We start from the raw sequence: 24078 nt of genomic DNA on the forward strand, positions 1-24078 counted from the left end.
ATGCTAATATGCTACACCACAGTTTCCCAAACCTTTCGAGCCTCGGAACCCCTCGTGATGTCCCAAGTGCTTCAGGGAACCCCAACCATTCCAATAATGTTGGCACCCTTTAATGCCACAAAATCGGTGCAAACACAGAAATAATTGTAGACACATCTTTTCAAGCTAAATCTATCTATACACATGTCACCACCACACACAAGCACATGTTCTCCCCCCACATGCACTATGTCCCCCCTCTCTTTCTTTTAAAAAATAAATTTAGAGTACCCAATTATTATTTTTTCCAATTAAGGGGCAATTTAGCGTGGCCAATCCACCTAACCTGCACATCTTTGGGTTGTGGGGGTGAAACCCACGCAGACATGCTGTAGCCCTTCACCGGTACCGGAATCGATGAGGGGTCCGCTCCGATTTTCCTGTCGTGAACCTCCCGTGGATTCTGCGTTCGTGCCGGCACTTAGCCTCGGGAACGGAGAATCCAGCCCAAAGGGTGGGATTTTCCCCCTCGCTGTAGCACGGCTGGCGTGATCTTCCGGTCCCACCGATGTCTTGCGACACTTTACGTTGGTCACCCGTCCCGTGGGTGGGACATCGGGCTGCAAAGGTCCTCCCCAAGACTTCTGTGGAAAATAACTTTGAAAACATTTGCTATCAATGTGGAGACATTTCATATTCCCATGACGTATCCGGAGTGGCGAGGTGCGTGAGCAGCACTAGTGAATTCACTGCTCTGTTTAAAAAGGAAAAACAATGACATCAGCGCCTCTGCGGTGTGCTTAACGAGGAACAACCTCTAGATTTCCGTCGCATGTTTGAAACGCCTGAAGTGGCAGCGAATTTCAATGGGGTAATGACCTCAAAAGCTGACGGTTGAAGTGCGATTGACACAACAAATTCTGGGTCACTGTTTGATGCAATGCACTTAATAGCCAATTGATAAGGAAGCAAATTCTGTCTTCCCTCCAAAGCACAGTCTTAGTCACTTAATTATATTCCAGGTCAAATTCCACTTTGGTTATGGCACGCATGAATAATAAAGTAAAAAGGTCTCTTTGTCCGGAATTCGTTTCCGTGAATGTTGCACAAGACGTTCTCAGTGGTCTACCGATGCACACCGGAATAGAAGGGGGGTGGGGGGTTGCGGGAAGGTTAGGGCTGAAGCTGAGACTTGCCGGAGCAGGTAACTGTCGTGGAGAACTGTACGATGTCACCAGCAGCAAGCGCCTTCCCTTTTTGAACCCCAGTTGGACACTAGGAATTTCACACGTCCAATTATTGTCAATGAATGCCCACCATTGACGAGGGACATTCAAAGACACCCTTGAAACCAATTTAGTCGTTGCCGGGCATCCCTGAAGGGGGAGCGTGCGGTGTCCACTGACATTATCGAGACCTTCCGTGCTCGTTGGGCGCCGCAGGAACTGGCTACTTTAATCACATTTTGGGTTGATGTTTTCAGTTTGGTTTGTGAATTGTTTCTGCTTAGGGCACTGTCCCTTTAAGGGGCTGCCTCTTTTAATTTGTCCCTCAGTTCATTTGATTTAGTTGAAATTGTTTTGACACAAAATAGTTGAGACCCATTTATTTGCTACATGAAAATGAAATGAAAACCGCTTATTGTCACAAGTAGGCTTCAAATGAAGTTACTGTGAAAAGCCCCTAGTCGCCACATTCCGGCGCCTGTTCGGTGAGGCTGTTACGGGAATTGAACCCGCACTGCTGGCCTGCCTTGGTCTGCTTTAAAAGCCAGCTCTTTAGCCCTGTGCTAAATCAGCCCCATACTATTGCTTAGGAGTCTGCACGTTCTCTCCATGTCTGCGTGGGTTTCCTCCGGGTGCTCCGGTTCCCTCCCACAAGTCCCGAAAGGCATACTTGTTGGGTGAATTGGACATTTTGAATTCTCACTGTGTATCCGAACAGGCGCCGGAGTGTGGCGACGAGGGGCTTTTCACAGTAACTTCATTGCAGTGTTAATGTAAGCCTACTAGTGACAATAAAGATTATTATTATTCCTAGGGCAGCACGGTGGCACAATGGGGCTGTTTAGCACAGGGCTAAATCGCTGGCTTTGAAAGCAGACCAAGGCAGGCCAGCAGCACGGTTAAATTCCCGTAACAGCCTCCCCGAACAGGCGCCGGAATGTGGCGACTAGGGGCTTTTCACAGTAACTTAACTGAACCCTACTTGTGACAATAAGCAATTTTCATTTTCATTGCATTTCATTTCACAATGGTTAGCACTGCTGCATACGGCGCTGAGGACCCAGGTTCAGCCCCGGGTCACTGTCTGTGGGGAGTTTGCACATTTCCCCCATGTCTGCGTGGGTTTCACTGCTACAACCCAAAGATGTGCACGTTAGGTGGATTGGCCATGCTAAATTGCCCCTAAATTGGAAAAAAATAATTAATTTGGTATTCTAAATTTATATTAAAAAAAACATTGCTTATTCCTGCATTTCGACAGTGACCACAATTGAAAAGTGCTTCACAGGCTAAATAGTAGTTTTCGATGTTCCTGATATTGTGTAAGGGGTTATATAAATGCAATTTTCTCTCTTTAAAAGGTAACAGTAAGATACCAGCCTTGCGTCTTCTAAGATCAGATAAGACCACCTCTGTGCTCATGTTGGACTGGAGGAACATGGTGGCAGTTTTGCCTCTCCTGTTGCTAAAATCACGAGTATTAACAATCCCCGCGGGGAAACCTTTGATCAAATTTACTGATTGAGCCCCAAATAAAAAAGCATGCCAACAAGATTCCACTTTGTTGTAGCTTTTACTTAACCGTGAACCAGACTCCGTAACATTCATTAACAGGCAAATAATGTTCAGTACTGACTATAAATGACACGTGGGTTAGCAGATCAAACAAAAGTTGCCTTACGAGATAACAAGCATTCATATCGCTCCTCACACAAATGTGGCACCAAGTGCGATCTCCGTCTTTCCAACTTGGGCTCTGATGTGTTAGGCAGGTTGGTTCGATGTGGGCTGCACTCGATGCAGGGAAGTTAGAAACAGACGTCTAACACAGGGTAAGATCCAACACTGTTTTATTCAACTAGATGAACTGCTGTACATATTCAGCTGTGGGTCGACACTGTGAGGAGCGGTTGAATAAACTCGGTTTGTTCTTCACTGGAACGACGGAGGTTGAGGGGAGACCTGATAGAGGTATGCAAAATTATGAGGGGCATAAACAGAGTGGATAGTGAGAGGCTTTTCCCCAGGGTAGAGGGGTCAATTACTAGGGGGCATAGGTTTAAGGTGCGAGGGGCAAAGGTTTAGAGTAGATGTACGAGGCAAGTTTTGTACACAGAGGGTAGTGGGTGCCTGGAACTCGCTGCCGGAGGAGGTGGTGGAAGCAGGGACGATAGTGACATTTAAGGGGCATCTTGACAAATGCATGAATAGGATGGGAATAGAGGGATACGGACCCAGGAAGTGTAGAAGATTGTAGTTTAGTCGGTCGGCATGGACTTGGAGGGCCGAAGGGCCTGTTCCGGTGCTGTACTTTTCTTTGTTCTTTGTTGTCATGTATGGATCAGTATTTCCTATTATTGAAGACAATTACAATTCATGCAAACTCTTTCTTTTCAAACATTCTTAAAAACGATGACAGTTGCCACAGATATTTTAAAGAAATTACAACTTCTACTGCTTTCTAGTGAAAAGTCGTCACAAAAAAACTCACTCCAGCTTCAGCACATTCTGTTGGCGGCTCCTACCATCTACTTTGATTGTGATTACTACCACTTGACCTCCATCCACCGGGTGGCGAGTTCTTAGTTCCGGAAGCTGGTGCCAGGCTCTGGGTGTTGGCAAATGGCGGCTGGAGACTGCGATGTGATGATGGTCCCGGAGCCGGAGGGGCCGTCCCGGAGAGAGTGGCTGAATGATTTTAAGAAGAACGCAATGCATTTTACGAAAGGAAGGAATGCAACGAAGGGTGTGGCATGGCGGCACAGTGGTTAGCACTGCTGCCTCATAGCGCCGGGCCCCAGGTTCAATTCCGGCCCTCGGGTAACTGTGTGGAGTTCGCACTTTCTCCCCGTGTCTGCGTGGGTTTCCTCCGGGTGCTCCGGTTTCCTCCCACAGTCCAAAGATGTGCGGGTTAGATGGATTGGCCACGCTAAATTGCCCCTTGGTGTCCGGGGATGTGCGGGTTAGGTGGGGTTATGAGAATAAGGCGAGCGAGGGGGCTTAGGTGGGGTGCTCTTTCAGAAGGTTGGTGTCGTGTTGGGTGCTCTGCTACACAGACGAACCAACATGGTTGCGGAAGGTACAACTCAGTTTTATTACTAACAATTATTAACATTTATAAACTGGTTGCTGTGGTTCGTTCATTACCCTCTAACCTGTGGACCCAGCCCTAACACTATCTTAGAGAGGCACTCAGCACATGGTGAATGTCTGAGTGGCTTGCTGTTAGCTCTGTGCCCTGAGCTGTCTCCTGCTGGAATGAATCGGAAGTGTCGTGTTCCCCGTTTTATAGTGTGTCTGCTCTTGCTTGTGATTGGCTGTGATGTTGCGTGTGTATTGATTGGTCCATTGATCTGTCCATCAGTGTGTATGTGTGTTTACACCATGATGTTTATCTGAATATCATGATATCCCCCTTTTTTACAAGAATATGTGCCTATGTGGTAATAAATATAGATGTGTACAGAGTGCAGCTGAATGTGTGTGTGCAATATCTACAACATGTACATGAGGTTAAACTGTATAGGAAGGTGTCAGGTGCAACATAGCAACGAGGTTGTACCATCAACAAAACAAGTGCAAACATCAAGCATCAAAATGAACTCCTGTAACGACAAAAGAGAAACTTATTAACATAGTGGCATAAAACTTTTAATGAGTCCAATGTTCAAACAGGCTCATAAGTCCAGCCCAGTAGGTGGGCGACGAATTTGGGTTGATCGCCTCAAGGATGGGTCAGGAACCACCGGCTGAGGAATGGGCCTGGCCACAGGCAGCAGAGGAATGGGCATGGTGGCAGGAAGCTCCACAAATTCAACATCAGGAACAGGAGGGCGTGGCACCGGCGTATCATCACGTAGCGAGCGCGGAAGCAGGGGAACAGCCCGGCGATTGCGCCGGTGAATGGAGCCATCAGGCATGCGAACCAGGAACGAGTGGGGAGCCACGCGTCGGAGAACTTCGGCAGTTGCCGACCAGCCACCCTCTGGTAGGTGAATGCGGACGTTGTCTCCAGGCGCCAAGGCAGGAAGATCAGTTGCCCGAGTGTCGTGTGCCACCTTCTGCTGAGCACGCTGCTGTCGCATCCTTTGCAGTACTGGAATGTGGTCGAGTGTAGGGACAAGAATGGATGGCACAGTGGTCCTGAGGGCACGACCCATCAACAGCTGGGCTGGTGAGAGGCCAGTGGCTAGTGGGGCCGAGCAATAGGCTAGCAGGGCTAAGCAGAAATCCAATCCGGCATCAGCAGCCTTGCAGAGGATCCGCTTGACGATATAAACGCCCTTTTCCGCCTTGCCATTTGACTGGGGATGCAGAGGGCTGGACGTCACGTGTGTGAAGCCATATGAAGCAGCAAAAGAAGACCATTCTTGGCTTGCAAAACAGGGCCCATTGTCCGACATGACAGTAATCGGAATGCCATGTTGAGCGAAGGTGTCTTTGCATGCCCTTTTGGCAGCGGACGATGTTAAATCGTGCGGGCGTATGACCTCTGGATAATTTGAAAAGTAATCTATGATGATTACGTAGTCCCTGCCAAGCGCATGAAAGAGGTCCACACCCACCTTCGCCCAGGCCCGAGAAGCTGTGTACTGGCCGGGCATCAGCGACAACATCGCCAACATGGTGCTCAACTGCCCCACCTGCCAAAGGTTTCAGCCGGCGCAACCCCCCGAAATGCTTCAGCCCCATGAGATGGCCTTTGTGCAGTTGGTCGAGGACCAGCCTGTGCATGCTGTGTGGAATCACAATCCGGTCCAGCTTTAGGAGGACACCGTCAATGACGGCCAAGGCGACCTGGACATTGTAGAATTGTGGGCACTGTCCTTTGAGCCACCCTCCCGTCATGTGGCGCATCACACGTTGTAGAAGGGGGTCAGCCGCAGTCTCCCGGCGAATACGGGCCAGATTTGAATCATTAGCTGGCAGATTGGCCGATGTGAAGGCCACCTGCGCTTCGACCTGACAGACGTACCCCTCCGAATCGGGCGGTGTGCTCACTGCTCTGGATAGGGCATCCGCGATGATGAGGTCCTTACCCGGGGTGTAGACCAGTTGGGAGTTGTACCTCCGGAGCTTGAGCAGGATGCGCTGGAGGTGAGGGGTCATCTCGTTTAGGTCTTTATGTATGATGCTGACCAGGGGACGATGGTCGGTTTCCACGGTAAACTGGGGAAGACCATACACGTAATCGTGGAACTTATCTATTCCGGTTAACAAACCCAGGCACTCCTTCTCAATCTGCGCATAGCGCTGTTCTGTGGGAGTCATGGCCCGCGAGGCATAGGCGACCGGGGCCCATGATGCAGTGTCGTCCCTTTGCAGGAGTACCGCCCCAATGCCGGACTGGATAGCATCAGTCGAGATCTTCGTGTCCCGAGAGGTGTCGAAGAACGCCAATACCGGGGCTGTGGTGAGCTTAATTTTGAGCTCCTCCCATTCCTTCTGGTGTGCGAGCAGCCATTGGAACTCCGTGGACTTCTTAACTAGGTGGCGAAGAGCCGGTGTGTGGGAGGCAAGGTTGGGTTGACCATGCCTAGAAAGCATAGCACTGCTTTCTTGTCTGCCGGCTGCGGCATGGCTGTAATGGCGCTCACCTTGTCTGCATCCGGACGCACTCCCGACCGGGATTTATGGTCCCACAGAAACTTTAGCTCAGTTTGGCCAAAGGAGCACTTTGCTCGGTCTCAACCGAGATGGACCGGATTGTGATTTTGCACAGCATGCACAAGCTGGTTCTCGACCAACTACCCGAAGGCCACCTGGGGGTTGAGAAGTGCAGACGGAGGGCTCGAGGGGCGGTATACTGGCCGGGCATCAGTGACGATATTGCCATCATGGTGCTCAACTGTCCTACCTGCCAAAGGTTTCAGCCGGCGCAACCTCCTGAAACGCTTCTGCCCCATGAGCTGGTGACGTCCCCCTGGGCGAAGGTGGGTGTGGACCTATTTCACACGCTCGGCAGAGACTATGTCATCATAGTTGACTACTTCTCCAACTACCCAGAAGTCATGCGCCTGCACGATTTGACGTCGTCTGCTGTCATAAGGGCCTGCAAAGACACCTTCGCTCGCCACGGCATTCCGATGACTGTCATGTCGGACAATGGGCCAGGAATGGTCATCGTTTGCTGCCTCGTATGGCTTTACACACGTGACGTCTAGCACTCTGCACCCCCAGTCCAATGGAAAGGCGGAGAAGGGCGTTCACGTTGTAAAGCGGCTCCTCTGCAAGGCAGGATGCAACTGCAGCGCGGTCGCCAGAAGAGGTCAATGACACACGGGCAACTGATATTCCCGCCCTGGCCCCTCGAGACGAAGTCCGCATCCACCTACCAGAAGGTGGCTGTTCAGCACCTGCCGAAGGTCTCCGACACGTGGCTCCCCGCTCGTTCCTGGTTTGCATGCCTGATGGATCCGTTCGTAGGCGCAATTGCCGGGCTCTTCGCCTACTTCCACGCTCGCTACGAGACCTTACACTGACACCGTGTCCTCCTGTTCCTGATAGCGACTTTGTGGAGCTGCCTGCTACCATGCCCCTTCCATCGCCACCCGTGGCCAGGCCCGCACCTCAGCCGGTGGTTCCAGACCTACCCTTGAGGCGGTCAACCTGAATTTGTCGCCCACCTACTAGACTGGACTTATGAGACTGTTTACACGTTGAACTCTTGCAATCACTGTGTTAACATGTTTATGTTCTTCTCGTTACAGGCATTTGTTTTATCGTTCCACATTTCCCCGTTCTTTGTTATGGTACAACCTTGTTATTATGTCACACCCGACATCGCCCCTTGTATATAGTTAAGCCCCATGTACATGCTGTAAATATTACACACACACACATTTAGCTGCACTCAGTACACATCTCTATTTATAACCACGTAGGCACATAATCTTGTAAAAAAGGGGGGATGTCATGATATTCAAGTGAACATCACAGCACATACACACGTACATAATGATGGACAGATCAACGGACCAATTAGCACACAACACGACAGCCAATCACAGACAAGAGCATACAAAGTACAAAACAAGGAACACAACACTTCCTGGGCAGTCCATCAGGAGACGGCTCAGGGCGCAGACCTCATTGCCAGCCACTCAGACAGTCACCATGTGCTGACTACCAGAGTTTACTATGTCAATAGTTAAATGAAATAAAACTGCGTTGTACCATCCGCAACCGTGTTGGTTCATCTGTGTCTCAGAGTACCCAACACTTCATGGTACCAGAAGTGAATTAATACCTACCCACAAATCTGCCATCCTGCACCATGGACACCGTTAACACACCGCAGCCGTTTCAAGTCGCTGGGAACCTGGGCGTAAATTGGACGTTGTTCAAACAGCGTTTCGAACTCTTTCTGGAAGCCAATGACAAAGAGAGCGCCTCGGACAAAAGAAAGATCGCCATCCTCCTCACCACCGCAGGTCAGCACGCCATCCATGTCTACTGTAGCCAGTTAAAATGGCTAATTCCCGATTGGAATGGCCAAACCCCGATTTAAAATGGCAAACGGAAGAGGCTGATGGGAAAATCAGCCAACAGGACTCAAACAGGCAGCTGCAGGTAAAACAGTGTATTTGCTTCTGGAGAGGCCAGACAGAATCGATACCTGCAGCCATCAGCATAACAACACACCAGCCATCTGAATATAAATGAGCAATCCCCGGGAACAATGTGCAACAAATTAGACACACAAAGCCAACCCAGACTTTTCGGTGCCAGCAGGAGTCTACACAATGAGAGGTGAACGACCACCCCAAAACCGCCCATCGACCAAGGAATCCCTCCAGCATTGGAGAATATCGAACCAAGTGATTGGGACAAAGTCCAATCACTTGGAACCAGGTACACGGTCCGCCCCGAAAGGCGGGAAGCCCCTGGGGACTATAAGAATAGAGTCCAAGTTCAAATCGGCCCTTCTTCACCCTACTGCAACCCCTGCTGCCTTCTGCTGACCCTCTGCAACAACCGCTAGAATCGTAAGTCTTACTTCAACGCTCGCTACGAGATAGGCGCTCCTGGCTACCGACCTGTACCAGCTTTGAATCCCGCAGGCTCAGAACCCATACGAAAGGCCATTCGTTTCCCTGACCTGGTGGGCCATTTCCAAAGTTAAGTATTGGCCTGTTAGTTGCAGGACGTAGCTTAGAAGTAGAATTAATGTATAAGTATTGATTACTGTATATAATAAATGTGCGTTGATTTAACTCTGACTAAGCGGTGAGTTGGATTATTGATCATTACTCGGACTTGAACCACGTGGCGGTATCAGAAAGATACCTGGCGACTCAAGAGCAAAGGTGATAGAACAAGAGCAATTAAACTAAGGCTAAAACGAGCAACACTGCAACTCCCTGGTGTTCGCGGAAGGCGAGGACAAATCTAAATACAAGACGTTCCTCCTCAAGCTCGACCAACACTTCAACGTCGAGGTCAACGAGAGCTTTGAGAGGTATGTCTTCCAGCAGCGCCTGCAAGGTAAGGATGAGCTCTTACAGTCATTCCTGACGCATCTCCGCAAACTCGCGCAGTCCTGCGGTTACGACACCACCTCAGAATCCATGATCCGGGACCAGATCATTTTTGAGATCACCTCAGGCACCTTACGCCAGCAGCTTTTAAAAATAAAAGGCCTAACCTTAGCCTCTGCAATCGAAGCCTGTGTCCTGCACGAGAACACAACTAGCCGCTATGCCCAATTTCAGGCGACCGAATCGGCGTGGAGGGGATCCTACGCGACCGGATCGGCGAGCCAGGTGCCCCACGAGGCCGAATGGGTCCAGGCGATCGAGTTCCTCCCGGCCCGCGGCCCGAACGAGGGCGGCCGTTTTGCGTGCTTTTTTGCGCGCCAAAACCTACGGCAACACCGAGGGACGTGATGCGCAGGCGCGCCCGAACGCAAGACCGAACTGCGCATGCGCAGTGGCGCAACGAATGCCATGACGTCATGACGTGCGGCAACTGTGGAGCTGCACATTTAAAAGGGCAATGTCCCGCAAGAACCCGACAATGCCTACGCTGTGGCAAGGTGGGCCACTACACTGCTTACTGTCGTGCGGCTCAACCTGTGGACCTTCCACATCTCCGACAACCTCGCAGGGAGGTGCGGACCATTCAGCCTCCACATTTCGAATCGGGCCCAGACGACATCCAGACCGGTGACACAGATGACCGAGACGCCTTCCGGGTTGCGGTCATTGATGGGAACCGAGTCAACACGATCTATCCGGGTGATGAATGGTGTGCCACCCTGATGGTCAACCGATCGCCGATCACTTTCCGCCTGGACACTGGCGCCTCCGGAACCTCATAGCATGGTCAGCCTTCTACGCCATGAAGGTCAGACCACCAATCCAGCTGTCCCGGTGCAGGATAGTTGACTACAACGGGAACGTTATCCCGGCTATGGGATCCTGCCAGCTCCAGGTGACACACAATACACACACTCTCGTTCGAGATAGTCGGCTCATCGAAGGACTCCCTGCTAGGCGCACAGGCATGCAAGGCTCTCCGCCTCGTGCAACGGGTCCACTCTCTCTCTCCAGACGGCACGTCTGACTTCCCAGATGCAGAGTTCAACGCACAGCTCCAATCGCTCCTCGCCCACAACCAGGAGGCATTCGACGGCATAGGAACACTGCCATACACCTACCGAATTCGCCTCAAACCAGACGCCATCCCGGTCAGACAAGAGCATACACAGTACAAAACAAGGAACACAGCACTTCCTGGGCAGCTCATCAGGAGACGGCTCAGGGCACAGACCTCATTGCCAGCCACTCAGACAGTCACCATGTGCTGACTACCAGAGTTTACTATGTCAATAGTTAAATGAAATAAAACTGCGTTGTACCATCCGCAACCGTGTTGGTTTGTCTGTGTCTCAGAGTACCCAACACTTCACCGCCTGCATGGCCTTCAGACCCTCCACTATCTCTTCCAACCCGATCGGGGCCCCCAGCCCTTCTACCAGCTACAAAGAGAAAATGCTGGAAAATCTCAGCAGGTCTGGCAGCATCTGTCGGGAGAGAAAAGAGCTAAAGTTTCGAGTCCGGTGACTCTTTGTCAAAGCTAACAGACAGAGAAAGTGGGAAATATTTATACTGTGGAGTGAGAATGAAAGATGAGTCATGGCCACAGAAACCCAGGGAAACCGGGTGCTAATGGCCACAGAAACCAAGGGGAAAGTGTGCTTTACTGCCCACAGTCCAAAGATGTGCAGGTTAGGTGGATTGGCCGTGATAAATTGCCCTTAGTGTCCAAAATTGCCCTTAGTGTTGGGTGGGGTTACTGGGTTATGGGGATAGGGTGGAGTTGTTGACCTTGGGTAGGGTGCTCTTTCCAAGAGCCGGTGCAGACTCGATGGGCCGAATGGCCTCCTTCTGCACTGTACATTCTATGAAACCTCTGGGACTGCTAGAAAACAACATAACAATAACATTTATCATTGGCAAATGACATTCAAAAGATTCACCCTAATGTTGATGCTGCATGATATTGCCTAATGATTTTGTGCATTACTAAGGGAATGCTGCACTGTTCAGCGTGTCAACTTTCAAATGATACCCTAAATCAGCCTCCATCTGCCCGCTTAGATGGATGCACAAGATGCCATTATTTCAAATAAGAGCAGAAGGGCTCCCCCTGCAGTTCTATATAATATTCATCTCTCAGTCAGCATCACTAATTAATGGGAGCTTGCTATGCACAAAATCGCTGCTGTGTTTCTGACATTACAACCATGACTACACTTTAAAGGAAGTTGTCATAATATACACCAGTATATCATGGTGCAGCCACACACTGATGGACACACAGTGGGACCAATCAACACACACAACACCGCAGCCAATCACCAGTGAGAGCACACGCACTATAAAGACAGGGGCATCAGAGTTCCCGCTCATTCGAGTAGCAGCTAGCTAGGAGGACAGAGCTCACAGCCTGCAACACAGACATTCACCATGTGCTGAGTGCATCGACTGGTTAGGACAAGGCAAAGGTCTTTAGTTAAAGCTACTATCGTAATAACCCACAGTCTGAGTATGTTTAAACAGTTAATGATTCAATAAAATAGTGTTGCACTATTTCAAGTGTTGGTGACCTGTATGTGATCCAGAACACCCAACACATCATGATACCAGGAGTGGTGGGATATTAGCACTTCTTAGACCTACCTGCAAGTGATCTGCCTTCCGCCAAGCATTCCGTCATCCTGCAACATGGACAACATCAGCCCGCCGCCGCCGCTCCGCGTCGCCGGCAACCTCGGGGCCAACTGGAAGATTTTCAAACAGCGCTTCCAGCTCAACCTCGCAGCCACGGACAGGGAGGGTACCTCGGACACCAGAAAGATTGCTCTTCTCCTCTCCACGGCCGGGGACCATGCCATCCACATTTTCAACTCTCTCACCTTTGCAGATGACGAAGATAAGGCGAAGTTCAAGGCGGCCCTCCGATTTCTGGGCATGGTCAACTTCCTAGGGAAGTTCATCCCTAACCTCGCCTCTTATACCATGGCTCTCAGGAACCTGGTCAGGAAGACGACAGACTTCCAATGGCTTCCTGCCCACGAGCGCGAATGGAGCGAACTCAAAACCAAACTCACCACGGCCCCGGTCTTAGCGTTTTTTGATCCAGCGAAAGAGACTAAAATTTTGACCGATGCCAGCCAGTCTGGCATTGGGGCAGTGCTCCTGCAATGCGATGAGGCCTCATCATGGGCCCCCGTTGCATATGTGTCACGCGCCATGACCCCCACGGAACAGCGCTACACGCAGATAGAAAAGGAGTGCCTGGGCCTGTTGACCGGTGTCGTCAAGTTTCATGATTATGTGTACGGCCTTCCCCAATTCACCGTCGAGACCGACCATCGCCTGCTGGCCATAATAATACAGAAAGACTTGAATGACATGACGCCTCGCCTCCAGCGTATTCTGCTCAAGCTCCGGCGATACGACTGCCAGCTGGTATACACGCCGGGGCAAAGACCTAATCATTGCCGACGCTCTCTCCAGGGCTGTTAACACTCCGTGTGACCCAGCGTGATTCGTCTGCCAGGTTGACGCCCATGTGGCCTTCGTGGCCTCCAATCTACCTGCCACGGATGAACGCCTCGTCCAAATTCGCCGCGAGACAGCGGCTGACCCTTTGCTACAGCGTGTCATGCGCCACCTAACAGACGGGTGGCTCAAGGGCCAATGTCCGCAGTTCTACATCAGAGGTGATCTGACGGTAGTCAATGGTGTTCTCCTGAAGCTGGACCGCATTGTCACCCCGCACAGCATGCGCCAGCTCGTCTTGAAACAGCTACACAAGGGCCATCTTGGCGTGGAAAAGTGCCGCCGACGGGCCCGAGAGGCAGTGTACTGGCCCGGCATCAATGACGACATCGCCAACACAGTGCTCAACTGCCCCACTTGTCAGCGCTTCCAGCCGGCCCAACCACGCGAGACCCTACAGCCCCATGAGTTGGTCACGTCCCCTTGGCCCAAGGTCGGCATCGACCTCTTCCACGCACTGGGCAGGGACTATGTCTTGATTGTAGACTACTTTTCAAACTACCCGGATGTGGTACGTTTACACATCACATCGTCTGCAGTCATCCGTGCCTGTAAGGACACCTTTGCTCGTCACGGCATCCCACTCACGGTGATGTCGGACAATGGCCCCTGCTTCGCAAGCCAGGAATGGTCCAACTTTGCCAGGAGGTACAACTTTGTGCATGTGACATCCAGTCCCCTGTACCCCCAATCCAACGGCAAAGCGGAGAAGGGCATCCACATAGTCAAACGGCTCCTCTGCAAGGCTGCCGATGCTGGGTCTGATTTCTACCTCGCCCTGCTGGCCTATCGCTCGGCCCCACTGTCCACTGGCCTGTCGCCAACCCAGCTGCTCATGGGTCGCACCCTGAGGACGACGGTGCCGTCCATTCATGTCCCAGACCTCGACCACGTTCCGGTCCTTCAACGAATGCAACTGTCTCATGCACAGCACAAGGCGGCTCATGACTCCCGTGCAGCTGATCTCCCTGCTCTGGCTCCAGATGACAACGTCTGCATCCATCTTCCGGATGGTGGCTGGTCTGCAACCGCTGTGGTTCTTCGGCAGGTGGCCCCCCTGCTCGTTCCTGGTTCGCCAACTGATGGCTCCATTCTGCGCCGCAATCGACGTGCCCTTCGTCTCGTTCCGCGCTCGCTACGTGATCCTCCACCATTGCCACGCCCTCCTGTTGCCCCTGACCTGGACTATGCAGAGATTCCGGTCACTCTGCATCCTCCTCACTCTGACGCAGTCCAGCCCGCTCCTCAGCCGGCGGCTCCCGACCCACCCTTGAGGCGGTCAACCAGAATTCGTCGCCCACCTCAGAGAATTAATTTGTGAACTTTGTGGACTTATGGACTTTCTGATTTGTTCTGTTCTTCCGTTTAATCGTTCAAGTGGTTTGTATATAGTGTTCATCTCGTTATTCTTGTGACACACTGTTTTTCTGCACCAGGCTCCTTCCCATGTAAATAGCTTAGTTTTTACGTACATAGTCCTGTAAATATTTCGCACACACGTAGTCAGGAACATTCACCACACACTATTTATTGCCACGCAGGTACGTTTTTTATAAAAGGGGGGATGCCATAATATGCACCATGATATCGTGGTGCAGACACGCACTGATGGACACACAGTGGGACCAATCAACACACACATCACCGCAGCCAATCACCAGTGAGAGCACACACACTATAAAGACAGGGGGCATCAGAGTTCCCGCTCATTCGAGTAGCAGCTAGCTCGGAGGACAGAGCTCACAGCCTGCAACACAGACATTCACCATGTGCTGAGTGCATCGACTAGTTAGGACAAGGCAAAGGTCTTTAGTTAAAGCTAGTATCGTATTAACCCACAGTCTAAGTAAGTTTAAACAGTTAATGATTCAATAAAATAGTGTTGCACTATTTCAAGTGTTGGTGACCTGTATGTGATCCAGAACACCCAACACACCAGAAGTAATTGAGTGATTGTGAGGCTGTGACAGCCGCTACACAAATGCAAGTTTATTCTTTGACTGTCTTTGCCTTTCGAATTCATACTTTTTGCTCCCTACATTATCTGCGATTGCTCGCATTCAGTTTTAAACACTAAAAAAACGATGGCCTGCCTGTTTAAAGTAAATTAGAGGGTAGTTACTGGGTATCAGTCTATAGAAGCGTGAAAAATAATTCAGCACTGGAGTTAAGAACCAGGGAAAATTGCTGAAAAAAAAGTGTTGTCGAAGCTTTTCATCTTGCATTCATCAAGACAATTCGCAAGAATGCCAAACATAAAGGGAGCATCAGTTTATACTTTAGTTAGTCAGTCATTAGTTAACTGGTGCATTCCCCATGGTGAAGCCTCTACCAATCGGAGTGCACTTTCCAACCAAATAGCACTCTCCTCTCGTGAAGTATAAATTGGTGTTTTTTTTATTCATTAAATGTGGGCGTCGCTGGCTGGGCCAGCATTTGTTACCCATCTATTTGTGTGCTATATGTAAATAAATTATTTTAAACGAAACATGAACCATTTTGATAATTGTCCTTGAACTGAGTGGGTTGCAAGGCCATTTCGGAGGGCACTTTAAGAATCAACCATACCGCTGTGGATCTGGAGTCACATATAGGCCAGACCAGGGTCAGGATGGCAGATTTCCTTCCCTAAAGGGGCATCAGGGTTTTCACGATAATCGGGAATGGTTTCATGGCCACCATTAGGCTTCTTAATTCCAGATTTTTATCGAATTCCAATTTTGCCGTCTGCTGTGGTGGGATTCAAACCCAGGGGTCCTGGCATTGCCCTGGATCTCCTGATTGCTAGTCCAGAGACAATACCACTATGCCTCCCCCATGAGCTGTCCAATTATTCCCCCCTTCTGCCTTCATCCGGTCATTACGATACAGAAGGAGGCCATTCAGCCCATCAAAGTTATTCCAGCACCCCCCCCCCCCCCCCCCCCACAAGGGCCCGGCAGGTTGATTTCCCTCCAGTGCCCAGTTATCCTTTTGAAATGGGGTAGGGAATCTGCTTTCATCGTCCTTCCAATGTAGAGTACTCCAGATCATAACACAAGAGATTGAACTGAAGGGGCTGATACATGTAGGTTAGGTGGATTGGCCCAGCTATATTGCTCCTTCCAGTCCAAAAGGTTAGGTGGTGTTTTGGGGATAGGGCGGGTGCATGTGGGCCTGGGCAGGTTGTTCTTTCGGAAGGTCGGTGCAGACTCGATGGGCTGAAAGGCCTCACCGAGGAGAGTTGGATAGGTTGGGGTAATATTCCTTGGAACAAAGAAGGCTGAGGGGTGACTTGATTGAGGCGCACAAAATTATCTGGGGAAGAGATAGAGTGGACGGGATAAAATTGTTTCCCCTGGTGGAGAATTCAAGCACCAGGGGACATACTGAAGTGGGCAGAAGGTGTAGAGGGGACATGAGGAAGAATGTTTTTTACGCAGAGGGTGGTGGGTGTCTGGAATTCGCTGCCCGAGTTGGTGGTGGAGGCAGAGACCCTAAACTTGTTTAAAAAAGTAGCTGGTGTCATGATATGCAGACATGCAGATAATGATATACAGATAGGCACAGACAGGCAGCTAATGAACACAGAGAACAGGACATGACCAATGAGCAGGCAGGGCACTCAGGGGTGGTATCTCACTATAAAAGGCACGAGGCACTCACACTCCGCCTCTTTCCACTGATGAACATCTGCAGAGTGAGTCAGGGTGTATGTACAGTATCACACCTCCAGCACGTGGCTAAGAGCTAGTCTGGTTCAATCAGACAGAGTAACCACACTTAGGTTAGCAGAGAGTCGAACTCATAGAGAACTGTGCTAACTGTGCTACTGGTTCAATAAATCAGATTGAACTAACTTCAAGGTCTGGAGTATCTTTTGGTTAAAGCTGCAGCCAGTTGCAGCCTGTGTTATCCCAGAGTACATAACACGTCAGCTGGATGATCAGTACATAACATCTTAAGCGCTGGAGGCTGCAGGGCTACGGACCGGGTGGAGGAGGGCGGGATTAGAAAGGGTGCCCTCGGACTTGCATGGACTGCGCTGTACCTTTTCCACGGTTCTGCACTGTGGGGATTCTGTGGATTTTATTCCAGGTGGTGTAAGGCAGTGTGCAGTTTAGCATTTAGAGTTTGTAACAGGGTAAGGTTGTTCAGCCAACTTCACCCAGCTCAGTTTGTAATCAAGGTCCGGGGGGGTGGTGGTGGGGGGAAGGTTTGGTGACAACAGCTGTCAACACACTCACCATCTCATTACATTCACCTTTCCTCCAGAGTCTGCATTTGCAGTTCGGCTCGTCCGGGGTGGGGGGGGGGGAATCACAGGAGGACCGAGCGAGAGAGAGAGAGAGAGAAGGAGAAAATCCGAGGATAGTAGATCTTATAAGAAGCGACCGCAAACGTTGCTGAACCTTCAGCCCTCGTTCCATTTTAATTCGAGCTCTTTAAACCGGCTTCCTGGGAAAGGGTTCAGAGCGAGGGAGGTAACAAAGAGCAAAGGAACTTCTTCGTTACCAGTTAATAAATAATTGACCGAGCGATCCGCGTTTCATCTGGACTGTAGCTCCCCCTCCGACGAGGAGGATTTTACTATCGGGAGGGGATTGAAGGAAAAGGTGTCTAATTTGTGCTCCAAAGCTTTCCCTGCATTTCCCAAATTCATAATATTTATATTTCTTCGCCCTGCTCCGCACCATGGCTCTCTCAGCGGAACAAGCCTATCGATCGACCTTGAACACCTACCAGGTGAGTCCGGAGTCTGGCTGTGCCTAGCTGTATGATAGACGGGGACTGAGTGATTGGAAGTCTGAATGCTGGTGGTCCCTGTACTGCGTTCTGGGAAGAATGGTCTGCACGCAGTGAGCTTGCAGTTATTAATTGCTCCCCACCTCCCCCTCCCCAAAGTTTCCGCAGTGTTTATCACGAATAACATTCTTGGAGCCCCGTGGTGGCTTCGTCGACCTGTAGGATCCTTTCAATCCTCGTTGAAGACCCTTCTTAAAGACCTACCCCTTCTCACTACCTGTCCCAATATCGCCTTGTGTGCGTCAGTTAAAAAAATAGAGTTGGATTTGGAGAACATTTTGGACAGACGCTGCACATCTCAGAGTGCTGTGCAGCCAGCGCAGTGCTTTCTGTAGTGTAGCCACTGTTGGATTGCAGGAAACGTGGCAGTGAATGTGTGCAGAGCAGGATCCCACAAAGAGCTGGGCGACAATGACTGGATCAGGCTCTTTTTGCGATGTTTAAAAAAAAAAAAATTTAGAGTACCCGATTATTTTTCTTTTTACAATTAAGGGGCAATTTAGCGTGGCCGGCCAATCCACTACATCTTTGGGTTGTGGGGGTGAAACCCACGCAGACATGGGGAGAACGTGCAAACTCCACACGGACAGTGACCCAGGGCCGGGATTCGAACCCGGGACCTCAGCGCCATAGTCCCAGTGCTAACCACTGATCCACCGTGCTGCCCCTTCTTTTTATGATGTTGATTGAGGCACAAATATTATCCAGGACGCTGAGGAATAAACCCCCTCCCCCTCCGCCCGCCCCACCCCTCCAATTCTTTGGGCTGGTGCCCATGAGATCCTGTTTGATTTTGTCTTGTAACGTTGGCTGCAGCAGCAGCCTGGGGCACCGAACCACGTTAAAGGCGGTATATCAATGCAAGTGGTTGTTGTTGTTCGAATCCATTGAATCCCCAATGTGCGGAAGGAGGCCATTCAGCCCATCAAATCTGCACCGGCCCTCTGAAAGAGAACTCTACCTAGGCCCGCTCCCCTGCCCTATACCCATACCCCGCCCCACCCCGCCCATTGATCATGGCCAATCCACCCTAACCTGCGCATCTTTGGACTGTGGGAGGAAACCGGAGCACCCGGAGGAAACCCACGCAGACACGGGGAGAACGTGCAGACTCCGCACAGACAGTGACCCAAGCCGGGAATCGAACCTGGGACCCGGGCGCTGTGAGGCAGCAGCGCTAACCACTGTGCCACCGTTACGGGAAACAGTTTGAGAGCAAGTAGGAGAGAAAGCAATTAGTTCGTAGAACCCAAGCAACATCTGTCCCTGCAAAGACAGTCAAAGACGTTCACGGCTGGATTTCCAGTTATTATTGCTGCTGCCTTTCAACTACCATTCCACCCATGTACATTGAGACCCGATCCTGTCACACACTCAAAGGTATTTTGCCTCCTTTTACTAGCCACCTATTCCTCACCCCTTGTTAAACAGAAAGTATCTCTCCCTCTTGCACCGTGTGGGAGTGGAAAATATCAAGTTCCATTAATCAGTTAATTGGTGATCCAAAAGCTATCAGTTTAACAACTCATTATTTATTAACACCAAACCTGGCCAGTGTTCATGTCCTATTCTTAGCTCATTGTCCTATGGGGAGGTGGTTGTGGAGCGGTATTGGCATCGGACCAACAACGCAGCTCTGCGGACAGGGGTCCGGATCTCACCATGGCAGATTCAAAAAAGAATCAAAAGCCGCATGTCAAAAACAATTCTAATGTTTAAAGCCGCATCTGGGGTGGCAGGGTGGCACAGTGGTTAGCGCTGTTGCCTCACAGTGCTCAGGACGTGGGTTCGATTCCGGCCTCGGGTGACTGTCTGCCTGGAGTCTGCACGCTCCCCCTGTGTCTGCGTGGGTTTCCTCCGGGTGCTCCAGTTTCCTCCCACAGTCCAAAGACGTGCTTGTCAGGTGGATCGGCTGCGCTAAATTGCCCCTTAGTGTCCAAAGGTTAATAATAATCTTTATTATTGTCACAAGTAGGCTTACATTAACACTGCAGTGAAGTTACTGTGAAAATCCCCTAGTCGCCACATTCCGGCGCCTGTTCGGGTACACAGAGGGAGAATTCAGAATGTCCAATTCACCTAACAAGCATGTCTTTCGGGACTTGTGGGAGGAAACCGGAGCGCCCGGAGGAAATCCACGCAGATACGGGGAGAACGTGCAGACTCCACACAGACAGTGATCCGAGGCCGGAATCATTCCCTGTGAACCCAGGAACTGTGCCGTGCGGTGCCCCCAATACTCTAACTGAGGCCTAACCAGTAACTTATAAAGATTAGAGCAGAGGATCTCTGCCGCTGTACTATCAGCCCCTATTAGAATTCCATATATTTCTTTCACAGTTTTAGCAACTTGGTTCGTTTTTTTTCCCATCTCGTGCTAACTGGAGACAGATCTCGGCCTCACCTGATGACCACGCAGGAACATCCTCGTTAGATTGCTGACTCCACTTGGCCACACTCACGGAGATGTCACAAGTAGATGACCAGGTAGAAAACAGTCGCCACATTCTGGCGCCTGTTCGGGTACACAGAGGGAGAATTCAGAATGTCCAATTCACCTAACAAGCACGTCTTTCGGGACTTGTGGGAGGAAACCGGAGCGCCCGGAGGATACCCACGCAGACACGGGGAGAACGTGCAGACTCCGTACAAACAGTGACCCAAGCCGGGAATAGAATCCGGGACCCTGCCGCTGTGCGGCAGCAGTGCTAACCCCTGTGCTACTGTGCCGCCCAGGTTTGGTGGGGTTATGGGGATAGGGTGGGGGTGTGGTGCTCTTTCAGAGGGTTGGCGCAGACCCGAGGGGCCGAATGGCCTCCTTCTGCACTATAGGGTTTCGATGGATTCTATGTATACGGATAGAGGAAGGTGCTGATGAGGGACTCTTAGTGAGTTGCCAACAGTGCAGACTACACTCAGAACTCAGTATCGCAAAATCCATAGGAGGCAAAACATCTGTGATCCCGAGAGATTACCTGGCTGTGCCAGTGATGGAGGGAGTGAATGTTTAAGGTTATAGACAGGGTGCCATTCAATTAGATCTTGGCTGACCTGCAACCCATAGTGCCTGATCTCTCTACCTTCAATAATCGAACCATAGAATAGAACCATAGAATCCCTATAATGCAGAAGGAGGAATTTGGTCCGTCGAGTCTACACCCTCCCTCAGCCCACACCCCTGTCCTATTTCCGTAATCCCACCTAACCCGCACATCTTTGGACACTAAGGGGCAATTTATCATGGCCAGTCCATCTAACCCGCACATCTGTGGACTGTGGGAGGAAACTGGCGCACCTGGAGGAAACCCACGCAGACACGGGGAGAACGTGCAAACTCCACACAGACAGTCACCCAAGGCTGGAATCGAACCCGGGTCTTTGACGCTGTGAGGAAGCAGCACGAACCACCGTGCCGCCCCCTCAAAGGCCTCATGGGCCTACTGTTTGCCTTGGTTTTTAAAAAAAATATGCAACGCTTCACGAATTTGCATGTCATCCTTGTTCAGGGGCCATGCTAATCTCTGTATCATTCCAATTTTAGTATCTGTGCTGCCAAAGCGAGCTCTTGTTTGCCTTGTTAAGCACCTAGCCAGCCAGTGGACAGGCCCAGGCCCGGGAGTGCGTGGTGCACCCACACGAATTGCCCGAGAATGGGAAATCCCGGGCATTGGTCTCCCAGCAGGCATGGCTTATAGAGGACAACCCCGCGTTAAGGTAGCTAGCGAATGATAATTAAATCTCCGCTGGTAAACTGAGCACTGGTATTGGGGGGTGATTACTGTCCCCCACCCTGAGGCAGAAAAAAGGAATGAAATGAAAATCGCTTATTGTCACAAGTCGGCTTCAAATGAAGTTACTGTGAAAAGCCCCTAGTCGCCACATTCCGGCGCCTGTTCGGGGAGGCTGTTACGGGAATGAGGAGAGGTTGGAGTTTCAAAGAAAAATCAGGAGAATTTCCTTGTCATTCTGCTTACAACAAGTTTACTCTCATTTCTGGAGACTTTGCTCGCTTGTGATGTTTCCTGGTTTTTCATGTTTTTTCAGTCACTTTATTGTCTTGCAATTTCTCGGGAGCGTTCTGCGGTGAATGTATTATGCCAATAATCCACCATTGTATTTGTATCTGTGTTGCCCTTGTATTTGTATCTGTGCTATGCTGTTGCCCTTGTGGGCTCCTCCTATGGGCCATTGTTTGGCATTATCCATAGGGGAACATGTTGAGGCCTGTAGGGGCTCCGCCCATGGCTCCTCCCCTTGAAGGGAGGTATAAAGTGCAGTCCACCTGTAGGCGGTTCTCAGTATTGGATCAGTCGCAGGCAGGCACTGTTCTAAGTTGATTAAAGCCACAGGGGTGGCACGGTGGCACAGTGGTTAGCACTGCTGCCTCACGGCACCGAGGTCCCAGGTTTGATCCCGGCTCTGGGTCACTGTCCATGTGGAGTTTGCACATTCCCCCCGTGTCTGCGTGGGTTTCAAGTCCAGCTTCAGGGGGCCTCGAACGCAAATACCGTGACGGGCAAGTCCAGTGAACTACTGGGGAATGAGTAATTTTTTTGAATGAGACTAAGGGGTCTCCTCTGCTTGGTCAGGAGGGGGCAAAAAATATCCCATGGCACTATTTTGAAGAGAGGCCATTTCTTATCCATGGAACCACCTTGTAAAACAGATGAATCCTCCCACCCAACTGTCTGCCCCTCTCCCATGGCGGCTATGTGTCCTTGGAAAGGGAGCTTATAATAATAATCTTTATTGTCACAAGTAGGCTTACATTAACACTGCAATGAAGTTACTGTGAAAATCCCCTAGTCGCCACACTCCGGCACCTGTTCGGGTACACAGAGGGAAATTCAGAATGTCTAATTCACCTAACAAGCACGTCTTTCGGGACTTGTGGGAGGAATCCGGAGCACCCGGCGGAAACCCACGCAGACGCGGGGAGAACGTGCAGGCTCCGTGATCCAAGCCGGGAATCGAACCTTCACAGCACCAGTGTCCCAGGTTCGACGCAGCCTCCACCAGCACGCATGGGGCCTTCCGCAACCAATGGCCACCATAGGGGTTGAGGTGCATTATTGGCCCCCCAATCGACATTTTAGTTTAATTGGGTAAGGTTCCTTTCAAAAAAATCCTTTAGTCACAGCGCCCCTTGGAGGGGGCATCAATTGTCTTTTATTTTCCAATTGGTTAATTTGTCAATTTGTTTGCATCACATTGCTGCCTCTGGGACTTGCTGCACGCAAATTGGCTGCCATGGTTTCTACCTCACAACACCTGACCACACTTTAAAAGCTCTCGATTGGCTGTGAGGTGCGTTGAGACGTCTGGCGCCTGGGAGAAACGCAAGTCCTCTTGGCCTCTTCAACATCAGATCCCCTCAAAAAACGAAACCTTCCACCCTTCTTCAAAATTGCTGAAGTTTTCAAAAAGTGGAGCGTGCTTCCATTTGAATCCCCCCCCCCCCCTCCCCGTTGCCCCCCTCCCTCGTTACTGACCGGGAAGGTTTTATTTTAACGTTGCTTTGCCGCCGCCTCCAGAAACCGCCACAGCTCTGGTGAGGGAAAGTAAATCCCTCTGCGTGCCTGACCAAACGCCGCAATGTTCCGTATCCGTGGGCCCAAACTCTGACCTTAGAACCGTAAGGTGATTCCCGGGAGGCCGAGGAGGGGCACAGTTTTCAGTTTCTCCTGTTGCGCGGATGATCTTGCTTCCATTCCCTGAACTCAGTAGAAATGCTCAGTGCTTCGATCGACCTCTGCAGACCGAAGCAAGATACACTTGGTCCTTGCGGTTCAATGCCTGTGACGCCTCGCTGGTTAATCGTTTTGTGTTCTATTGCAGAATATCACAGAGCAATTCAATCCCGGACTGCAGAATCTGGTGTTTCTCGGAACCAACTTTATCAGAGCCTTCAGAAGTAGGTATTTCACCGGAGGGTTCCTGTGACATTTAGCTTTCAGCTTGGCGTTGTTTTCAGGTTTGTTGAAACTCAAGATCGAACGATAACGGGAGCAGATTTA

At 50.6% G+C, this 24078-nt stretch overlaps 1 protein-coding gene and 1 non-coding gene across 5 annotated transcripts in view; one reads left to right on the plus strand and one right to left on the minus strand.

Moving 5' to 3' along the window:
- The first annotated feature begins 2880 nt into the window (after positions 1 to 2880).
- LOC140403928 (BAR/IMD domain-containing adapter protein 2-like 2) overlaps positions 2881 to 24078 on the plus strand; it is a 77599-nt gene continuing 56401 nt past the window's right edge. Inside the window, exons 1-2 of one of the 4 annotated variants that reach the window (XM_072492189.1) lie at positions 2881 to 3037; positions 23900 to 24035. Coding sequence is in view for 3 of the 4 variants with exons in the window: in XM_072492186.1 (XP_072348287.1) it covers positions 17951 to 18001; positions 23900 to 23975 (127 nt within the window). In the remaining variant the exon portion in view is untranslated. Of the gene's footprint in view, positions 3038 to 17606; positions 18002 to 23899; positions 24036 to 24078 lie in introns of those variants that run through there. The other 3 variants (XM_072492187.1, XM_072492186.1, XM_072492185.1) reach the window with 3 other exon arrangements.
- LOC140404163 (U6 spliceosomal RNA) lies at positions 21523 to 21626 on the minus strand. Its single transcript, XR_011938463.1, has one exon. It is a non-coding gene; the product is annotated as a U6 spliceosomal RNA (small nuclear RNA).

This window comes from Scyliorhinus torazame, chromosome 29 (genome assembly GCF_047496885.1).
Source record: "Scyliorhinus torazame isolate Kashiwa2021f chromosome 29, sScyTor2.1, whole genome shotgun sequence".
In the NCBI taxonomy this organism is placed as follows: Eukaryota; Metazoa; Chordata; class Chondrichthyes; order Carcharhiniformes; family Scyliorhinidae; genus Scyliorhinus; species Scyliorhinus torazame.